We start from the raw sequence: 18,208 nt of genomic DNA, 5'->3' as shown, positions 1-18,208 counted from the left end.
TGGTGATGCTAAAATTAACATTTTCGCCAAATTACTTTTTATTTAGTTAAATATGGAAAAAAGTAAAAAAAATATATATACAGACGGTCCCCTACTTAAGGACACCCGACTTACAGACAACCCATAGTTACAGACAGACCCCTCTGACCTCTGGTGAAGCTTCTGAATGCTTTACTATAGTCCCAGACTGCAATGATCAGCAATAAAGTGTCTGTAATGAAGCTTTATTGATAATGCTTGGTCCCATTACAGCAAAAAATGTTTAAACTCCAATTGTCACTGGGGCTAAAATTTTTTTGGTCTGGATCTACCATTATAAAATATACAGTTTCGACATACATACAAATTCAACTTAAGAACAAACCTCCAGACCCTATCTTGTACGTAACCCGGGGACTGCCTGTAAATAAGGTATTTTCTTAATCGTGGCAACTCATAGAATATAAATAATATACTATTTTAATTACATGGTAAACGGCCAAAAAAAAAACCCCAAAAATTGAGTTACTAAAATCTCACCAATTAGCTATAGATGCCCCAAAATTATGTAAATTATGCAAAAAAATAAGCCCCTATAAAAAAATGTGACAATGCAGATCTGATCTAGATGGCGCCTCCTTCCCTTCTATGCCTGGCCGTGCGCCCATACAGCAGGTTACCACCACATATAGCAGTGATTTTCAACCAGTGTGCCGCGACACATGGTCGGGTGTGCAGCGGGGAAAGTTCCCCAAACTATGGTGTCCCCTGTGTTTTGTTTCCCAGCGATGTGCAGTCACGGCTTCTTACAATGTAGGAGACGTGTACAATAACACATGCGCAAGCTTTGAACCTCGCGCCACAAAATGACGTCACCGAGGCCGGCGCATCATCCTGAGAGCGGAGAGACTCCCGCATTTGCCCACCACCAAGGTAATGCCCACCAATAATGCTGACTATATGAGCTTTTGCCTGAGTATATGAACTGTTGGCAGAATACTCAGCATATGAGCTGGGACTTGTAGTACTCCAGCAGTATACTGCATATAACAATGAGAAATGTAAAATGAGAAATACTATAGTCATGAGGCTGGAGTACTACAAGTACCAGCTCATATGCTGGGTATAAGAGCTGGCACTTGTTCTCTGGCCTCATGGCCATAGTACTTCTCATTGTACCCCTTTATTTAGCAGTATATGAGCCACATAATAATCAGCATCATATACTAAAAACAGGGAGAAAATGAGAACTGTTGAGGAAGAGCTCCGTGTGTGTCTTTCCACCATTCCTGCCAGGATATCCCTTTTGTGTTTATCGAAACAGGCACAGGTTTCACACCGAGTAGATAAATTTAGAATCTATATTATTAATTATATGTATAATATGACTGTTTTAGTGTCATTTTGTGCTATTTTGGTTGGTGGTGTGCCCCAGGATTTTCAACCTTTTTCAAAAAAGGTTGAAAATCACTGACATATAGGGTATCAGTATACTCAGGAGAAATTGGGTAGCAAACTTTGTGGAGCCTTTTTTCATTTAATACATTGGAAATGTTTAATTTTCCACCCAAAATGAGTGTATTTAAAAAAAAATATTACAATTTGTAGACAGCACCTCCATTTTTTTTAACCCCTATAAAACACTGAAAGGATTAAAAAACTTTTTAAAAGTGCTTTTTCATACGTTGAGGAGTGTAGTTTACATAATGGGGTCATTTACTAGTCTAGCTATTATTTAGGCCTCTCAACGTCAATTACAAGTTCAGCAGGTCCATCTAAATACAGGTTTTGCTGATTTTCCAAAAAATTGAAAATTGGCCCCAAATTCTGAGCCTCATAACATTCTACCAAAATATGTGGAATCTTAAAAACCATGCCAACATAAAGCAGACATTTGGGAAATGTAAGTTATGAATTTATTTGGGTGCTATGACTATCTGCATCAAAAGTAGAGAATTTAGAACTTTGAAAATAAAGAATTTTTCCAAATTTTTTCCAAATTTTGTTTTTTTTATACGTTGCATACTTGTGCGTGTTATAACACACAAATCTCGTTATTTGATGTATTCATAGGGTAAATAAAGAAATAATGTATGAATGTAATTAATAAGAGCAGTGTTTACTCCGAGGGAGGAGAATGGTACAGTCTACAGCCAGGTTATGGAGACCCATTCACTACACAATTGTGTGACTGAGCAGTGTGAGGGGGATGGAGGAGGAGGGAGCCCTGTGTAATTCCTGTCAGGTTAACTGCAATGTGATTACTACTCTAAAAAAAGAAACAAATCCATATTATAAAGTGTCAGTCATTTGCAACACAGCTTAAACCTGGCATAGAAGTATCTATGTTTTATAGAGTCTTTTTCACATTTATTTCTCACTGCATTTAAGTTGCATTTTTCCTGACAAATTTGCTGTAGGCAAATATTTAGCAACAAGTAAAAAGTTAGATATAAAAAATACTATCAAACATTGGAAGTTTGAAATAGGCAGTAAACCGACATTGTCCCTCATGTCCAAGGTGTGGACTAAAGCCAAGGATATAATAGGTATCCCTAAATATAAATCTGACACTCCTCTCTGGCGAAACCCTGCTTTGCCGGAAATAATTCGATTGGAAGGTTTTTCCCCATGGGAAGCGAAAGGGGTTAGGACGCTGAAACATATTTGTTCAGAAGGAAACTTTAGAACGTTTGAGGAAATACAGGCTGAATTCCAATTGCCACATGCGTGGTTCTATCAGTATTTGCAAATTCGACATGCTTTTGAGGTACAGCAAATAGAGGTGGGCTCCAATGGGGCACTGAATAGAATATTGAAGTCCACTTCTACTAAAGGCTTGATCTCATATTCTTATACAGTGCTATTAAATGACTCTATTAAGAATATTCCATTAAAATGTTGGGAACTTTGGAATAGAGAGGTAGGCCCCATTGAAGAGGAGCAGTGGACTGAAGCTTTGGAATTGGTGCCAACCCTCTCGCCCAGTGAAGCACGTAGGATGTCTCACTTATTTCTTTTGCAACAAACATTTAGGTCACCCCAAATACTATTTCGAATAGGAGCTAGGCCTAATCCCGAATGCCCGAGATGTGGAACTGAAGAGGCAGATATACTCCACATGATGTGGGGATGTAGGGAGCTGGAGTCTTTTTGGAAATCTATATTAGAATTGAAACGTAAAGTCTTCTCGGTAACAATTGAGGAAAGTCCCCTGGCATGTTTATTGGGAGTACTAAAGATAGACAACCTGACAGAACCTAATAATATTGCAATACAAAGATCCTTGTATCAAGCTAGAAAAGTTATATCTGCTCATTGGATTAGGCCTAGGCCACCGGATAAGAAAGAGTTTATAGACCGTTTGAATGCAATAATACTACTGGAATATAGCACGTATGTGAAGAGGAATGGGGTCTCCAAATTTGAAAAGATTTGGGGCAAGTGCAGTGGCGTAACTACCGCCGTAGCAGCCGTAGCGGTTGCTACGGGGCCCGGGGATGCACGGTCCCACTCCCTGCAGACCAGTGCTTTGCCACGGCAGGGGGGGCTGCACTGCCGGGTGCCTGCCGTATCGTGCCCCCGGGCCCCTCCCACTGTATCCCGGTCACCGCCCACATCTTTCCTGGTCTGCCCAACTCTTTCCTGGATCTCCTGCCTCTCATCTCCCTGGCACGCCCGCTCATCTTAATAACCCGCCCGCTCATCTCAATGACCCGCCCGCTACCTCTCTGACCCACCCGTTAATCTCCCTGCAGGGAAGCACTGCTTACACTCCGCCACACACTCCCCCCCTTTGCTCTCGCCCAATGTATGCATAAACTGTGTGTATATATGTATGTACTGTATATATACTGTGTATATATGCATAAACAGTATATATGTTTATATATTCTGTGTGTATTCATGTATATACTGTGCATATGTGTATATACTGTTTATAAATGCATATTCTGTGTGTATTTATGTATATACTGTATATATGCTGTGTATATATGTATATACTGTTTATAAATGCATATTCTGTGTGTATTTATGTATATACTGTATATATGCTGTGTATATATGTATATACTGTTTATAAATGCATATTCTGTGTGTATTTATGTATATACTGTATATATGCTGTGTTTATATGTATATACTGTTTATAAATGCATATTCTGTGTGTATTTATGTATATACTGTATATATGTTGTGTATATATGTATATACTGTTTATAAATGCATATTCTGTGTGTATTTATGTATATACTGTATATATGCTGTGTATATATGTATATACTGTGTATATGTTTTAATACTATGTATATGTGTATATATGCATCTACAGTATATTTATGTATATATATATGTATATACTCTGTATAAATGCATAGAAGCAGATACTGTATTTATATAAGCTTATATATTTGCACATTTAAATATATATATATGATGTATGTGTGTTTTTGTATATGCTGTGTATGTGGTAAGTATGTATGCTGTATATACTGAATGTGTGTTTATTTGCTGTATGTGTGTATATTCAGTATGTATATGCAGCATGTGTGTATATGGTGTTTTTATCCTGCATGTATGTGTATATATGGTCAGTGTATACTGTATGTGTGTGTATGTATATATATATATATATATATATATGTGTGTATATGTATATAATGTGTATACTGTATGTGGGTATATACTGAATGGGTTTGTATATACTCTTTGTATTAGTGTATAAATGTATATCAGTGTATAAATGTGTGTAATTGTATAAACATGTCTGTATTAGGGTACATTCACAAGAAAGTATGGGGGACGTATATCTGGCTGCAAATTTGCTGCCGGATATACTGCTCCCATAAGCTTCTATACCGCCTGGGCTCGGTACGGTGAGCACAACGAGTACTCACTGTTTCGAGTAAAAGAGATAGAGCCTGCTCAATCTTTGGCTGTAAGAACGGCCATGCGGCTCTATTCTCTATGGAGAGGGGAGGGGTGAGCCGCGACCACCTCTTCTCCTCTCCAGTGCGCCAGACGTGTGCCTGCCATATATATATATATATATATATATATATATATATATATATGGAAGGGGGGCCATGCAGAAATCTGCTATGGGGCCCAGCCTATCCTAGTTACGCCCCTGGGCAAGTGGCTAGATACGCCTGGTTTACCATCAAGCTCCCTTATAAGACTAAGAACTAGCTTAGAATACCAATTATCATTGGCAAAATAAGTAAAGATAGGTTTAGGTCTTCTTTAATATGTGAATAATTATATGAGACCTGACGGGTCTTAGTAGAGCTGGCTCGCAAGGGTTGGGGAGGGGGGGGGGGTTGAGAAGGGAAGGAGGGAGTATGCTACGAATAATAAGCATATATGATAAAATGTAAATCCTGTATGGGAAAAAGGATACAACCTTAATTCTCTTGTAATGCTTTTATGAATAATTTGAGTTTGTATTATTGTATAAAACCAGAGCTTATTGTAATGATATGTACATACTCCCCTCCAGGTTGTACTTGTTGGGTGTGTTGTTATATAAAAAATGTTCAATAAAAATATCTGATTCAAAAAAAAACATTGGAAGTTTATTTTGGGATCATTCTGAAATGTGTCGCGGCTGCACTATGTCCGACAAGACAGAAAAATGTGAGCCTTTGGGGTTTGCGCTATGTTTATTACTGAAGTGCGCCACAATTCTGCAACATGAACAAAAAAAAAATGGTGCAGGGGGCGCACGATATCATGCATGTGTCGCTTCCCCGCTCAGGTCTGCCGGAGTTCACCTTCTTCTTCCTGGTGCATGTAAGTGCATTGTCTTGGGACACAATTCGTATCTCAAATCCCGCACTCAGTCCGAATCAGTCGGATCGGCTTCCTCCTCCTGTAGCCCAGCATCCTCCTCCTGTCCTCCAGCCTCCTCCTCCTGTCCTCCAGCCTCCTCCTTCTGTCCCCCTGCCTCATCCAGGCCTTTAGCCTCCTCCTCCTGTCCCCCAGCCTCCTCTTATCCTCCAGCCTCCTCCTTCTGTCCCTAGACAGCCACCCCTCTCCTCTATCCCCCTCCTGTCCCCCAACATCCTCCAGCCTTCTCCTGTCCTTCAGCATCCTCCTCCTGTCCCCCAGCCTCCACCTGTCCTCCAGCCTCCTCCTCCTGTCCACAGTCTGCTCCAGCAATCTTCTGTCCTCCAGTCTCCTCCTCCTATCTCTGTGCCTACTCCAGCCCTTTAGCCTTCTCCTCCTGTCCCCTAGCCTCCTCCTATCCTCCAGCCACCCCTGTCCTCTATCCCCCTCCTGCCCCCCAGCCTTCTCCTTTTCTCCAGCCTCCTCCTCCTGTCCCCTGCCTGCTCCAGCATTCTCCTGTCCCCCAGCCTCCTCCAGTATACTCCTGTTCTACAGCCTCCTTCTCCTGTCCCCCAGCCTCCTCCTGCCCTCCAGCTTCCTCCTGTCCCCCAGCCTCCTCCTCCAGACATCCCCTTCTGTTCCCCAGCCTGCTCCAGCATCCTCCTGTCCCCAATCTCCTCCTGTCCTCCATCCTCCTCCTACACACTCCTCCTCCTTCATCCTCCTCCTGTATCCCAGCCTCTTCCAGCATCCTCCTGTCCTCCAGCATCCTCCTGTCCCCCAGCCTCATCCTATCCTCCAGCCTCTTCCTGTCCCCCTACCTCCTCCTGTCCCCCAGCCTCGTCCATCCTCCTCCTGTACCCAAGCCTCCTACAGCATCTCCCTGTCCACCAGCCTCCTCCAGGATCTTCCTCCTGTTCTTCCGCCTCCTCCTGTCATCTAGCAGCCTCCAGCCTCCTCATGTCCCCCAGCCTACTCCTGTCATCTAGCAGCCTCCAGACTCCTCCTGTCCCCCAGCCTCCTCCTGTTCTCCAGCCTCCTCCAGTCCTCCGACCCCTTTGTCCTCTATCCTCCTCCTGTAGCCTCCAGCCCCACATCCTCTATCCTCCTCCTGTCTTCCAGCCTCCTCCTCCTGTAGCCTCCAGCCTCTCCTGTCCATTATCCTCCTCTTGGCCTCTATCCTCCTCTTCCTTTGGCCCCCAGTCCCCTGTCGCTTAACTTCACTCGTTATCCCCAGTCAATATCTCTTCTCCGGGGCTCCGACTGACTCACCGAGGGGACGAGGCAAGCTGGGGCGGAGCAAAATCCGCACACGACTCGTGCAGACATCATGTGAAGAGGTATCAGGGGCTGATCCTGCCTCCTCCTGGTTCTGATGCTGCAGCTCTAATGTACGGGACCAAGAGGAGGTGGGAAAAACCAGGGGAGGCGGGGGGAACCCGGGACATTCTCCCAGCCACCCGTGGGAATGGATACCGGTGGGGGGCACAAAAATATTGAAGTCAGGGGTTCCCAGTATATTATGGGACTGTATAAAATTGCCAAGCACCCTGCTATCTCCAGCACCCCAATCACTGTCAATACCAGGGTTCTTCGATGTTCCATAATGTGGACTGGAGTGACAGCTCAGTCATAGGGAAGCTAAAGATTTACTATAAACCTGAAGTTTTCCTGCATGCTCTCCTCTGTCCTGAGATGTCACTAATAATAAATTGCTTATATTGTCTCAGAGTCTTTAACCCAGTGTGTACTGTAAGAACAGTGGGATAGATTATAGAAGTGGCACCCTGACCCCAGTGTCTGCGGGCCATCTCTAACAACAGGAAGACAACAGTATTAGAACAGCTGGTTTCCGGAGCAATAGAATTACCTATCGCTGGTACCTTGGGGCCTATATGTGACAGAACTCTAGGCAGTATCTTAGGAATAAACATGTCTATGGCATCTGTAATTGCAAGTTTCAGGGTGGATTTGTTAAGAAGAGGTGCATAAGGGAGTGGTGCTGAATGAAGAAGATGAAGTTCTATACAAAGGAAAGGTGTGAGAAGATAAGTCTGGAGGCTCCAGGATAGAAATAAATTTCTACCTGCGGCCTAGGGGAGGCAGTGTTTTTGTCCTCTTTCAACAGTAAAGCATAGTATAGCTTCTGCTCCAAACTTGAGAGCGGGATACATGGAGAAAATCGCAGTATGAAGGAAAGGCGCAAGAAGGTGAAAATGAAAAGAACAAAGAATCCAGGATCAAGGTTACAGGTTAGGGGAGTCTGTGTTTGTTTTCTCAGAAGAGAATAGCAAAGTCGTGTTGCAAGTTCCAGTGTGGATTTGTGAAGGGGAGGCGCTGCATGATGGAGATCTACCAGGACATGGCACAGCTGAGAACACAAGTTCGATAAAGCACATCGGACTTAAATCTGGTGCTCCTCGCGCCTGCACACTGATTTGATGAAGCCAGAGTAGAACAGCTCAGCTTTAATGCCCTTGTATTGTATCTTCTGCACATGGGCAATGAAGTGGGGGTGTACTACAGGGCCTCAACTGGACCACTGCGAAGGTGTTGACAGCTCCTGACTGCGGTAAGTATACCAGTTTATCGTTTCATTTTTGGTGGAAAGGCTTAAAGGGAAAATTAATGGACCATTGGAGACACTAAACCTTTGGTCATTAAGGACTTGTGGGTAGTTTTGTGTCCTAACATCATCCTTTAAGTCATCCTTTTAAAGCTTCAAATTAGGTATAATTTGGATAATCTAAGAGAGTTTAATTACTCTAATGAAATGAGGTGGCCCTGTTTTAGGTCTAAAAATGATAAAAGTGAGACCAATGTGACTGGCATATTGTAATTACTTGTTATCAATGACTGCAGCGGAGCAGGATGTGCCTTCTGGTCCTATTGTGACATCATCATGATGTCATAGTGACTATGATTCTATATAAGCGAACGTGCAGGTAACAAATGGTCATTTGAGAAGATGAAGATGAGAAGAGCAGAGGGTCCATGAGAAGGTTAGAGGCAAACATGTTCCTGAGGCCTAGGGGGGCAGGGGCTGTGTTTGTTTTCTCTTTTGACAGAAGAGAATGGCATAGTCAAGCTGCAAGTTTCAAGGTGGATCTATAAAGAGTAGCTGCTGTAGGAAGCAAAAGTATTAGAAGATGAGAAGAGCAGAGGATCCAGGGTCAAAGACCAAGGATAGGGTAGGCCGGGTTTGTTTTCTTTTTTTACAGAACCGGATAGCATATCTAGCTGCACGCTCCAGGGCAGTTCTGTGAAGGCATGACAAAGTACGAAGGAAAGGTGCGAGAAGAGGAAAGTGAAAAGGGCAGAAGGTCCAGGATGGAAGATAGAGGTAAACATGTGTCTGTGACATAGGAGACGCAGTGTTTTTATTCCTTTCCAACAGTTAAATAGACCGGCCGCAAGTTTTGGAGCTTGATTAAATAGGGGGGAAGCTGTGTTTTTTTGTCTCTTTTTACAGTAAAGTATAACATAGTGTAGTGATAGCTAAGTTCCAGTGTGGATTTGTACAGGGGAGATGCTGTTCTCTATTGACAGAGGAGGGTAGCAGAGTATTATGCAAGCTCCAGGGAAGTCCTGTACAGGGAGGTGATGTACAAATGAAAGGCGCTGGTATATGAAGATGTGGGTCCAGGATAGAAATAAACTTCTACCTGTGGCCTAGGGGAGGAAGTGTTTGTGTTCTCTTTCAACAGTGTAATATAGTTTGTGCTGCATACATGATACATGGAGAAAGCCACTGTATGAAGGAAAGGCGCAAGAAGGTAAAGATGAAAACAGTAAAGGATCAAGGATACAGGTTAGAGTAGTCTGTGTTTGCTTTCTTTTTTTAACAGAAGAGAATAACATGGTCATGTTGCAAATTCCAGTGAGGATTTGTGAAGGAGAGGCACTGCATGATGGAGATCTACCAGGACATGGACAAGCTGGGAACACAGGTCTGATAAGGCACATCATGGATCAGGATGTTCCTTCTGGTCCTATTGTGACATCATCATGATGGCTTAGTGACTATAATAATATATGTAAAAATAAGCTTATTTGAGAAGATGAAGATGAGTAGAGCAGAGGGTCCATGAGAAGGTTAGAGGTAAAGATGTTCCTGAGGCCTAGGGGAGGCAGTGTTTCTGTTCTCTTTCAACAGAAAGGAATAGGATAGTGGTGCTGTAAGCTCCATGGCAGATATGAGGTGCTGTACGAAGAAGAAGAGGTGCTGCATGAATGAAAGACTGAAGCAGACACAGATAAAAATAGAAAAAGGATAAAGATGCAGGTTAGGAGAGGCTGTGTTTGTTTTCTCTTTTGACAGAAGAGGATAGCAAAGTCTAGCTGCAAGTTTCAGGGTGGATCTGTGAAGAAGAGGTGCTGCATAAGGGAGAGGTGCTAAATAAAGAAGATGAAGATAAGAAGAGCAAAGGATCCAAGATTATAGGGGAGGTAGTGTTTAATTCCCTTTTTTTTCTTTGTCTTCCCTTCTCTGTGAAGGGAAGACAAAGTACGAAGGAAAGGTGCGAGAAGAGGAAAGTTAAAAGGGCAGAAGGTCCAGGATGGAAGATAGAGGTAAACCTGTGTCTGTGATATAGGAGCAGTGTTTTAATCCTTTTCAACAGGTAGATAAACCTGCCGCAAGCTTTGAAGCTTGATACATGTAGAGAAGAGAAAGGCACAAGAAGAAAAGGAGATGAGAAGAGGAATGGGTGAAGATTAAGGAGGAGGGGTTTGTGTTTTTTTCTCTCTTTTAACAGTAAACTATAACATAGTGTAGCGCTAGCTACAAGTTCCAATGTGGATCTGTGAAGGGGAGATGCTGTATAAAGGAAAGGCGCAAGAAGATGAAGATGAGAACAGCAAAGGATCAAGGACACAGGTTAGGGGAGGCAGTGTGTCTGTGTTCTCTATTGGTAGAGGAGGGTAGCAGAGTCTTGCTGCAAGCTCCAGGGAAGTCCTGTACATGGAGGTGATGTACAAAGGAAAGGTGCTAGAAGATGAAGATGTGGGTCCAGGAGAGAAATAAACTTCTACCGGCGACCTAGGGAAGGCAGTGTTTGTGTTCTCTTTCAACAGTGAAGAATATAGTCATGCAGAAAACTCTAAAGTGCGACATGTGGAGGGAGGCGCTTTATAAGGGAAAGGTGTAAGAAGGTAAAGGTGAAAGGAGCAAAGGATGAGAAGAGTAGAGAGTCCATGAGAAGGTAAGAGGTAAAGATGTTCCTGTGGCCTAGGGGAGGCAGTGTTTGTGATCTCTTTCAACAGTGAAGAATATAGTCATGCTGAAAACTCTAAAGCGCGATGTGTGGAGAGAGGCGCTTTGTAAGGGAAAGGTGTAAGAAGGTAAAGGTGAAAGGAGCAAAGGATGAGAAGAGTAGAGAGTCCATGAGAAGGTAAGAGGTGAAGATGTTCCTGAGGCCTAGGGGAGGCAGTGTTTGTGTTCTTTTTCAACAGTAAGGAATAGTATAGTCGTGCTGTAAGCTCCAAGGCAGATATGTGAAGGGGAGACTCTGTACGAAGACGTGGGGCTGAATGAAGGAAAGACACAAGCAGATGAAGATGTGAAGATGAGAAGAGACTGTACAGTCCTGTCGAAAGCTCCAGCGTGGATCGGTGAAGAAGAGGAACAAATCTAGCAGGACATGGTAAAGCTGGAAACACAAGACATCTACCATTGTTTGTTTTTGATATTATAGGTAGGATTAGTTATATTTATTACAGCCTTGATCCAGGGTTCTAGAACTGATCGCCTTTTCTTGGGGTCAAGAAGGAATTTTTTCCCTGTCCAGGTTTTTCGCCTTCTTCTGGATTAATGGCTTAGGTGTAGGTAGGAAATGTATTTAATAAATGGAGTTTAATAATAAATGCCCTGTCTTCTTGTCATTTCTTAATTATATATAGCATTTGAGAAAATGTTTATACTGGTTCTCAGGTTCACAGACAATCGCTTCTACATGATAATACTCAAATATATGGGAGTCAATTTTTTGCATGGTAACCCAAGGAGTTTATCCGTACTTCATACACTATATAAATTATGACACTGGTCATTGAAATGCCATATACCACAAGGTAATTGCAATAATAGATATAAACTGAATGGACATGCACCTGATTTCTCAAACAGATGTGTGAACCTTCTTTCCAACATGTGGTAAGAACTGGTAAGGTCTAATGCACATGAAAAGTTTTTGGCCTGGTGGAGAAGAGAGAAGGAACGGTTCCTCTTCATCAGTAGCTAAGTGACAGCAGTGTAAAAACGAGTAGGAACTGCTGTAACCCTTTGCGGCCCATCTGCATGGCTCAGGCATGGCATAGATCAGGAAGACACATTTGCTCAACACACCTTCCCCATGCGCCATACACCTCCAAGGGGGCCATTAACTGGCCGCAGTTTGTGTAGTGTTCAGATGTAGACTCCTCTCCTGGATAGCTGAACTATGGTTTAGCATCCCAAATCACCCTGTTATTGCTCTCTCTGTGGCATCTATAGAAAAAATATAAAATCTTTATACTTACCTAAAGATAAGCCACGTCAGAATCACCTCTGGTGCAAAATAATTCAATGAAGCCAGAACAGTACACCCCAGCTTCAATGCCATTCCTTCAGCATGAGTGCAGTCAGGGTGTACTACAGGGGCTTGACTGCACCACTGCACTTTTAAATTGAGAGCTTCAGACCAAGGTTAGTATATCTGTTTTGTGGGGGGGGGGGGGGTTGCAGATACATAGGGAAAAACTGGACCATTTCAGACACTAAATGGTCAACAAGGACCTGTGGGTGGTTTAGTGTACAAAATCATCCTGACAGGCTCCCTTTAAGTCATCCCTTTTGAAGCTTCACATTAGGTACACAGTGATTTGGCCTCACTTAAAGGGGTTGTTCGAGTTATTAACAAAATTTTATACTTACCTTCTCTGGCAAAGCCGTTGCCCCAGCGCGAAAGTCCATCGGTGTATTGCCCCTGTTTCTTTACAGAGGCAGGCACACTTGACACTGTTAACGTCCACCCAATTGGCACACCCACTCATCGCCTCATACAGAGGTGGGACAGGGGTCGGAGACAATTATGCCTGCCCCTGTATACAAACATGGCAACTACAGCATCGGAGAAAGGTAAGTGTGGGTTTTTTTACAGCCCCGCTTCCCCCCAGGCCACCAGTAGATTTTTTAATAAACTCGGATAACCCCATTAAACATTTATTTTACTATAGATTAATTTAGTCACTATTACTCATAGTATTGAGTTTCTTTGAGTACTACATGTAACTAAGTGGCCCTGCATTATATCAATGATTAAGGGCTCATGCCGACAAATGTTGTTTTTGGTTAGCCCTTGTTTAATTGACTAGCACACTGCCTCTGTATTTCAATGGGCTCATACACATTGGGGCCCTCTGCACCCTCTGCACTATACACAGGCAGACTGCATTTAGTGCAGTAAGTGTGCCCCATATGGGTACATTTACTAAGGGTCCATCGGACGCATTTCTATCGGGTTTCCCGAATATTTCTGATTTGCCCTGAATTTCCAATTCAAATTGTGTCGCAAAATCAGCACTCACATACACCGTGAAGAAGAAGGTGAACTCCGGTGGACCTGACACATTCAAGAAATCAGGCGCACGCTGTAAGGGAAACGCGGCAGCTCCGAATCCTATACGGATATTCCGGATCGGCGGAGGGTTTGTCATACCACAAAAGGGACATGATCCCCCAAAATGAGGACCTAAATGTTTAGTGGGTATCTTATCGGGATCATCTCCCACAGAGCAAGTTATTTGCCATCTGTGACTGGCATACATCATACGCGACACACAGACCCTCAGAAATCATGCTGCATGGACAAATATTGTGGAAGCTGCAAAAAAAGTTATTTCTTGTTAAACGGAAACTTTTTTGACAAGATACAAGAATATGAAAGTGCTTTACCTGCTGATATATTAACCCATGCAACATGTTATACAGGATTTCTAGATTATTAGAAGCTTTTACTAAATGTCACTGTAATTATTTATCATTTACCATTAAACACAATGCAAATAATTGACCTACAAAAACATCTTATTATCACCTGAGCAGGTTATCTTAATATTTGTATGAAAAAAACACTGAGTAATTGGGCAAATTCATCACACCCTGTAATAAATACCTGGAAATATAAGAACTTCGGAAAAGTTTTATCTTTAGAAAAGTTTCTTTCCCTTCCGCCTGCAGCTTCATAACAGAGGACACAACGCGTCACCATGACCACGGGACAAACCATTTCATGCGGGGGAGAGAGAATTGACTTGTTTGTCCTCGCTTTCGTGACAGTTTGCATACTTGTGCGTGTTATAACACACAAATCTCGTTATTTGATGTATTCATAGGGTAAATAAAGAAATAATGTATGAATGTAATTAATAAGAGCAGTGTTTACTCCGAGGGAGGAGAATGGTACAGTCTACAGCCAGGTTATGGAGACCCATTCACTACACAATTGTGTGACTGAGCAGTGTGAGGGGGATGGAGGAGGATGGAGCCCTGTGTAATTCCTGTCAGGTTAACTGCAATGTGATTACTACCCTAAAAAAGAAACAATTCCATATTATAAAGTGTCAGTCATTTGCAACACAGCTTAAACCTGGCATAGAAGTATCTATGTTTTATAGAGTCTTGTTCACATTTATTTCTCACTGCATTTAAGTTGCATTTTTCCTGACAAATTTGTTGTAGGAAAATATTTAGCAACAAGTAAAAAGTTAGATAGAAAAAAATACTATGAAACATTGGAAGTTTATTTTGGGATCATTCTGAAATGTGTCGCGGCTGCACTATGTCCGACAAGACAGAAAAATGTGAGCCTTTGGGGTTTGCGCTACATTTATTACTGACGTGCGCCACAATTCTGCAGCGTGAACAGAGCAGTGCAGGGGGCGCCAGATATCCTGCATGTGTCGCTTCCCCGCTCAGGTCTGCCGGAGTTCACCTTCTTCTTCCTAATGTACGTAAGTGCATTGTCTTGGGACACAATTCATATCTTAAATCCTGCGCTCAGTCCGAATCAGTCGGATCAGCTTCCTCCTCCTGTAGCCCAGCCTCCTCCTCCTGTCCTTCAGCCTCCTCCTTCTGTCCCCCTGCCTCATCCAGCCCTTTAGCCTCCTCCTCCTGTCCTCCAGCCTCTTCCTCCTGTCCCCAGACAGCCACCCCTCTCCTCTATCCCCCTCCTGTCCCCCAGCCTCCTCCAGCATCCTCCTGTCCTTCAGCATCCTCTTCCTGTCCCCCAGCCTCCACCTGTCCTTCAGCCTCCTCCAACTCTCCTTCTCCTCCGGTCCCCAGTCTGCTCAAGCATCCTCCTGTCCCCGTGCCTCCTCCAACTCTTTAGCCTCTTCCTCATGCCCCCTAGCCTTCTCCTATTCTCCAGCCCCCCCCCTTGTCCTGTATCCTTCTCCTGCCCCCCAGACTCCTCCTTTCCTCTAGCCTCCTCCTCCTGTTCCCTGCCTGCTCCAGCATCCTCCTGTCCCCCATCCTCCTCCAGTATCCTCCTGTTCTACAGCCTCCTTCTTGTGTCCCCCAGCCTCCTCCAGAATCCTCCTTTCCTCCAGCAGCCTCCTCCTGTCCCCCAGCCTCCACCTGTCCTCCAGCCACCCCTTCCTGTTCTCCTGCCTGCTCCAGCATCCTCCTGTCCCCCAGTCTCCTTCTGTCCTCCATCCTCCTTCTCCTCTACCCTCCTCATCCTTCATCCACCTGCAGCATCAAGCCTCCTCCTGTCCCCCAGCCTCCTCCTGTTCTCCAGCCTCCTCCTGTTCTCCAGCCCCTTTGTCCTCTATCCTCCTCCTGTAGCCTCCAACCCCACATCCTCTATCCTCCTCCTGACTTCCAGCCTCCTCCTCCTGTAGCCTCCAGCCTCCAGCCTCTCCAGCCTCTCCTGTCCAGCCTTCTCTTCCGGTGGCCCCCAGTCCCCTGGAATTAAACAAAAAAATAGTTTCTTAACTTCCCTTGTTCCCCCACAGTCAATCTCTCTTCTCCGGGCTCCGATTGACTCACCAAAGGGGTGGAGCTAAGTCCTCACATGACTTGTGCAGACATCATGTGAAGAGGAAGCAGGGGCTGATCCTGCCTCGTCCTGGTTCCGATGCTGCGGCTGCTCTGCAGCTCTAATGTACGAGACCAGGAGGAGGCGGAAAAAACCAGGGGAGGTGGGGTGAACCCGGGACATTCTCCCAGCTACCCATGACTGCAGGACAGAGCCCAAAACCTAGGACTGTACTGATGAATCCCAGACGGTTGGGAGGTATGCTCTCTCTGCACCCACCTCAAGATACCCCTGTAGGCATAGCCCCCAATCATCCTGGATTCGACAGGCAATTCCCAATTTTACAGCGCTGTCCCACTGGCCCGGACGGTTGGGAGAATGTCCCGTTTAATAACCAACAAAAGGGGAGGACAGGAGGGATATATGAGGTAAGATGGGGAACAGGAGGCCACAATATGAGGAAAGATGGAGGACAGGGGGCCACAATATGAAGGAGGACTGGAGGCCACAACGTGAGGAAGAATAAAGGACAGGATTCCACAATATGAGGGAGGATGGAGGAAAGGAGGCCACAATATGAGGAAAGATGGAGGACAGGAGGCCACAAAATGAGGAAAGATGGAGGCCGGGTGGCAACAATATAAGGGAGGGTGGAGGACAGGAGGCCACAATATGAGGGAGGATGGAGGACAAGGGCAATGGGAATCAATATTATACTTTGCTTGGGTTGAGGTAATGGGCTGGGCAGTGGGCTTGGTTTAGGGAAAAAGAGAAGCAACTTTTTTTCCCTTTTTCACTGGTCCAAAAATTGGGAGGAAGGGTTGAGTAGGAAGTCATATGGAGGTAAAGAGATAGCAGTGTTTCCCTAGTCTCTACAATCTCTTCACAATGTATCTGTTGGTTTAGAAACCTGCTTCCCTATAAAAGTAGAGGATTACACAATGTCAAATTTACAGTGCTGGGTAAAACTAGATGAGAAGAGAAATCCCTGTATTGACCTTAAATGTATTTGCCCTATCCCTAACTAAATAACTATGATTTTGATAATCTTTCTTAATACTTAATCCACTTATTCCAAGATTATTCCGCATTCTGAATTTGTATCTTTTTATATGTGCATATTAACAATTACCTTTCCATGTAATACGTCCATTACACTACAAACATCACAGAGGAAACAAATCACAAAATATACCAAACACCTGACAGTTCTGCAATCTGCTCTTTGTGGCTGGAACTGTGCATTTTTGGGCACCGCTTATTGGCGTTCAGTGATCTGCACTGGCATCCAGCATGGTACAAGCCTCTTGTAACAGCATGGCTGCATGACATGATTGTGATGGAATACAGCGCTAGTCTAGGAGAATCCACCAAGCTCTATAGACATGGGATATATCCTCTGGACCTTGCTTTTTTCTGTAACATTTACCACACATGCGAGAAGCTACAGGTAACATGCAATTATTTATTTTTTGGTGAAATTTTCTTTGTTCAGATATTTCATTTGTAGAACAATGTATCTTGTTAGTAAGATGATGTTGCTGAATTTGGTAAATGTACTGCATGTAACAGTTATCTAACTTTCTCTGACTGCATTGTTATATACAGTACATTCAGGTGTAGCAGGGACTAAGGCAGTATGTTCTGGGTAGTAAGGAGTACAAACCAGTAATGCTTTTTGGTGATAGTATTTAGATACCGGTCTAGCAAGGAGTACTCCCCGCATCTATATACCAACATTACCTCTTTGTGTTACCAGCTCTGCATCAATACATATGTAAGTTATCGCTGACCTGACCGACTGCAAAATGTAACCCCAATAGGGAAATTAAGATTTTAAATTGCAGAGACTCTTACCAAAAACATGAGGTATATATGACAAAAAAATCTAATTTTGCTGGAAACAATCATATGAACTGGTGCTCTGTTTATGAGATATTCCCATATTACGCTAACTTTGGAACCATTCCATTCCCCAGTGATCTATATTTTATAGAGTGTTTCATAAATGATCTATGATATGAACCTTGATATCAATAAATTTTATGACAAAATTAAATTGGCTATTCTTTTAAAAGCAGGTTATAATGCAGACCTCTCTGTGATACAGACAAGTAGTCTCACTGCATCTATATACATGGTGTTGCGTTACTACTATTCTGTTTTTTACTCAGTGGTGCAGAAGACATTGGAGATTACATTGGAACTAATCTTGATATAGCCTGGATGCCAAGTTTAGAAGGACTCATGAAAGGTTATGCAAGGAAATTTAGACCTGGTATTGGAGGTAAGAATGTGGATTTTAATTACTGATATTTTATTTAACGAGAATATGTTCACAGCTTCACCTACAAAGCAAAGCAGTCATTTACGGGAAC

At 43.5% G+C, this 18,208-nt stretch overlaps 2 protein-coding genes across 7 annotated transcripts in view; one reads left to right on the top strand and one right to left on the bottom strand.

Annotated features, from left to right (window-relative positions):
- Positions 1–14,086, bottom strand: part of CFAP74 (cilia and flagella associated protein 74) — a 151,831-nt gene extending 137,745 nt beyond the window's left edge. For all 3 annotated transcript variants that reach the window (XM_072155986.1, XM_072155988.1, XM_072155989.1), the window contains exon 1: positions 13,965–14,086. In XM_072155986.1, the coding sequence (XP_072012087.1) occupies positions 13,965–14,078 (114 nt within the window). In that variant the 5' untranslated portion in view covers positions 14,079–14,086. The remainder of the gene's footprint in view (positions 1–13,964) is intronic.
- A 258-nt stretch (positions 14,087–14,344) lies between these two features.
- The window catches only part of GABRD (gamma-aminobutyric acid type A receptor subunit delta), a 29,303-nt gene continuing 25,439 nt past the window's right edge, over positions 14,345–18,208 (top strand). The window contains exons 1-2 of one of the 4 annotated variants that reach the window (XM_072155992.1): positions 14,345–14,798; positions 18,005–18,117. In XM_072155992.1, coding sequence (XP_072012093.1) covers positions 18,057–18,117 — 61 coding nt within the window. In that variant the 5' untranslated portion in view covers positions 14,345–14,798; positions 18,005–18,056. Of the gene's footprint in view, positions 14,799–16,605; positions 17,281–18,004; positions 18,118–18,208 lie in introns of those variants that run through there. The other 3 variants (XM_072155991.1, XM_072155993.1, XM_072155990.1) reach the window with 3 other exon arrangements.

The sequence above is a fragment of the Engystomops pustulosus genome, chromosome 6 (assembly GCF_040894005.1).
Source record: "Engystomops pustulosus chromosome 6, aEngPut4.maternal, whole genome shotgun sequence".
NCBI classification, from domain to species: domain Eukaryota; kingdom Metazoa; phylum Chordata; class Amphibia; order Anura; family Leptodactylidae; genus Engystomops; species Engystomops pustulosus.
Note: the sequence above shows the minus strand (reverse complement) of the source record. Positions and strands in the feature narration are given on the sequence as shown.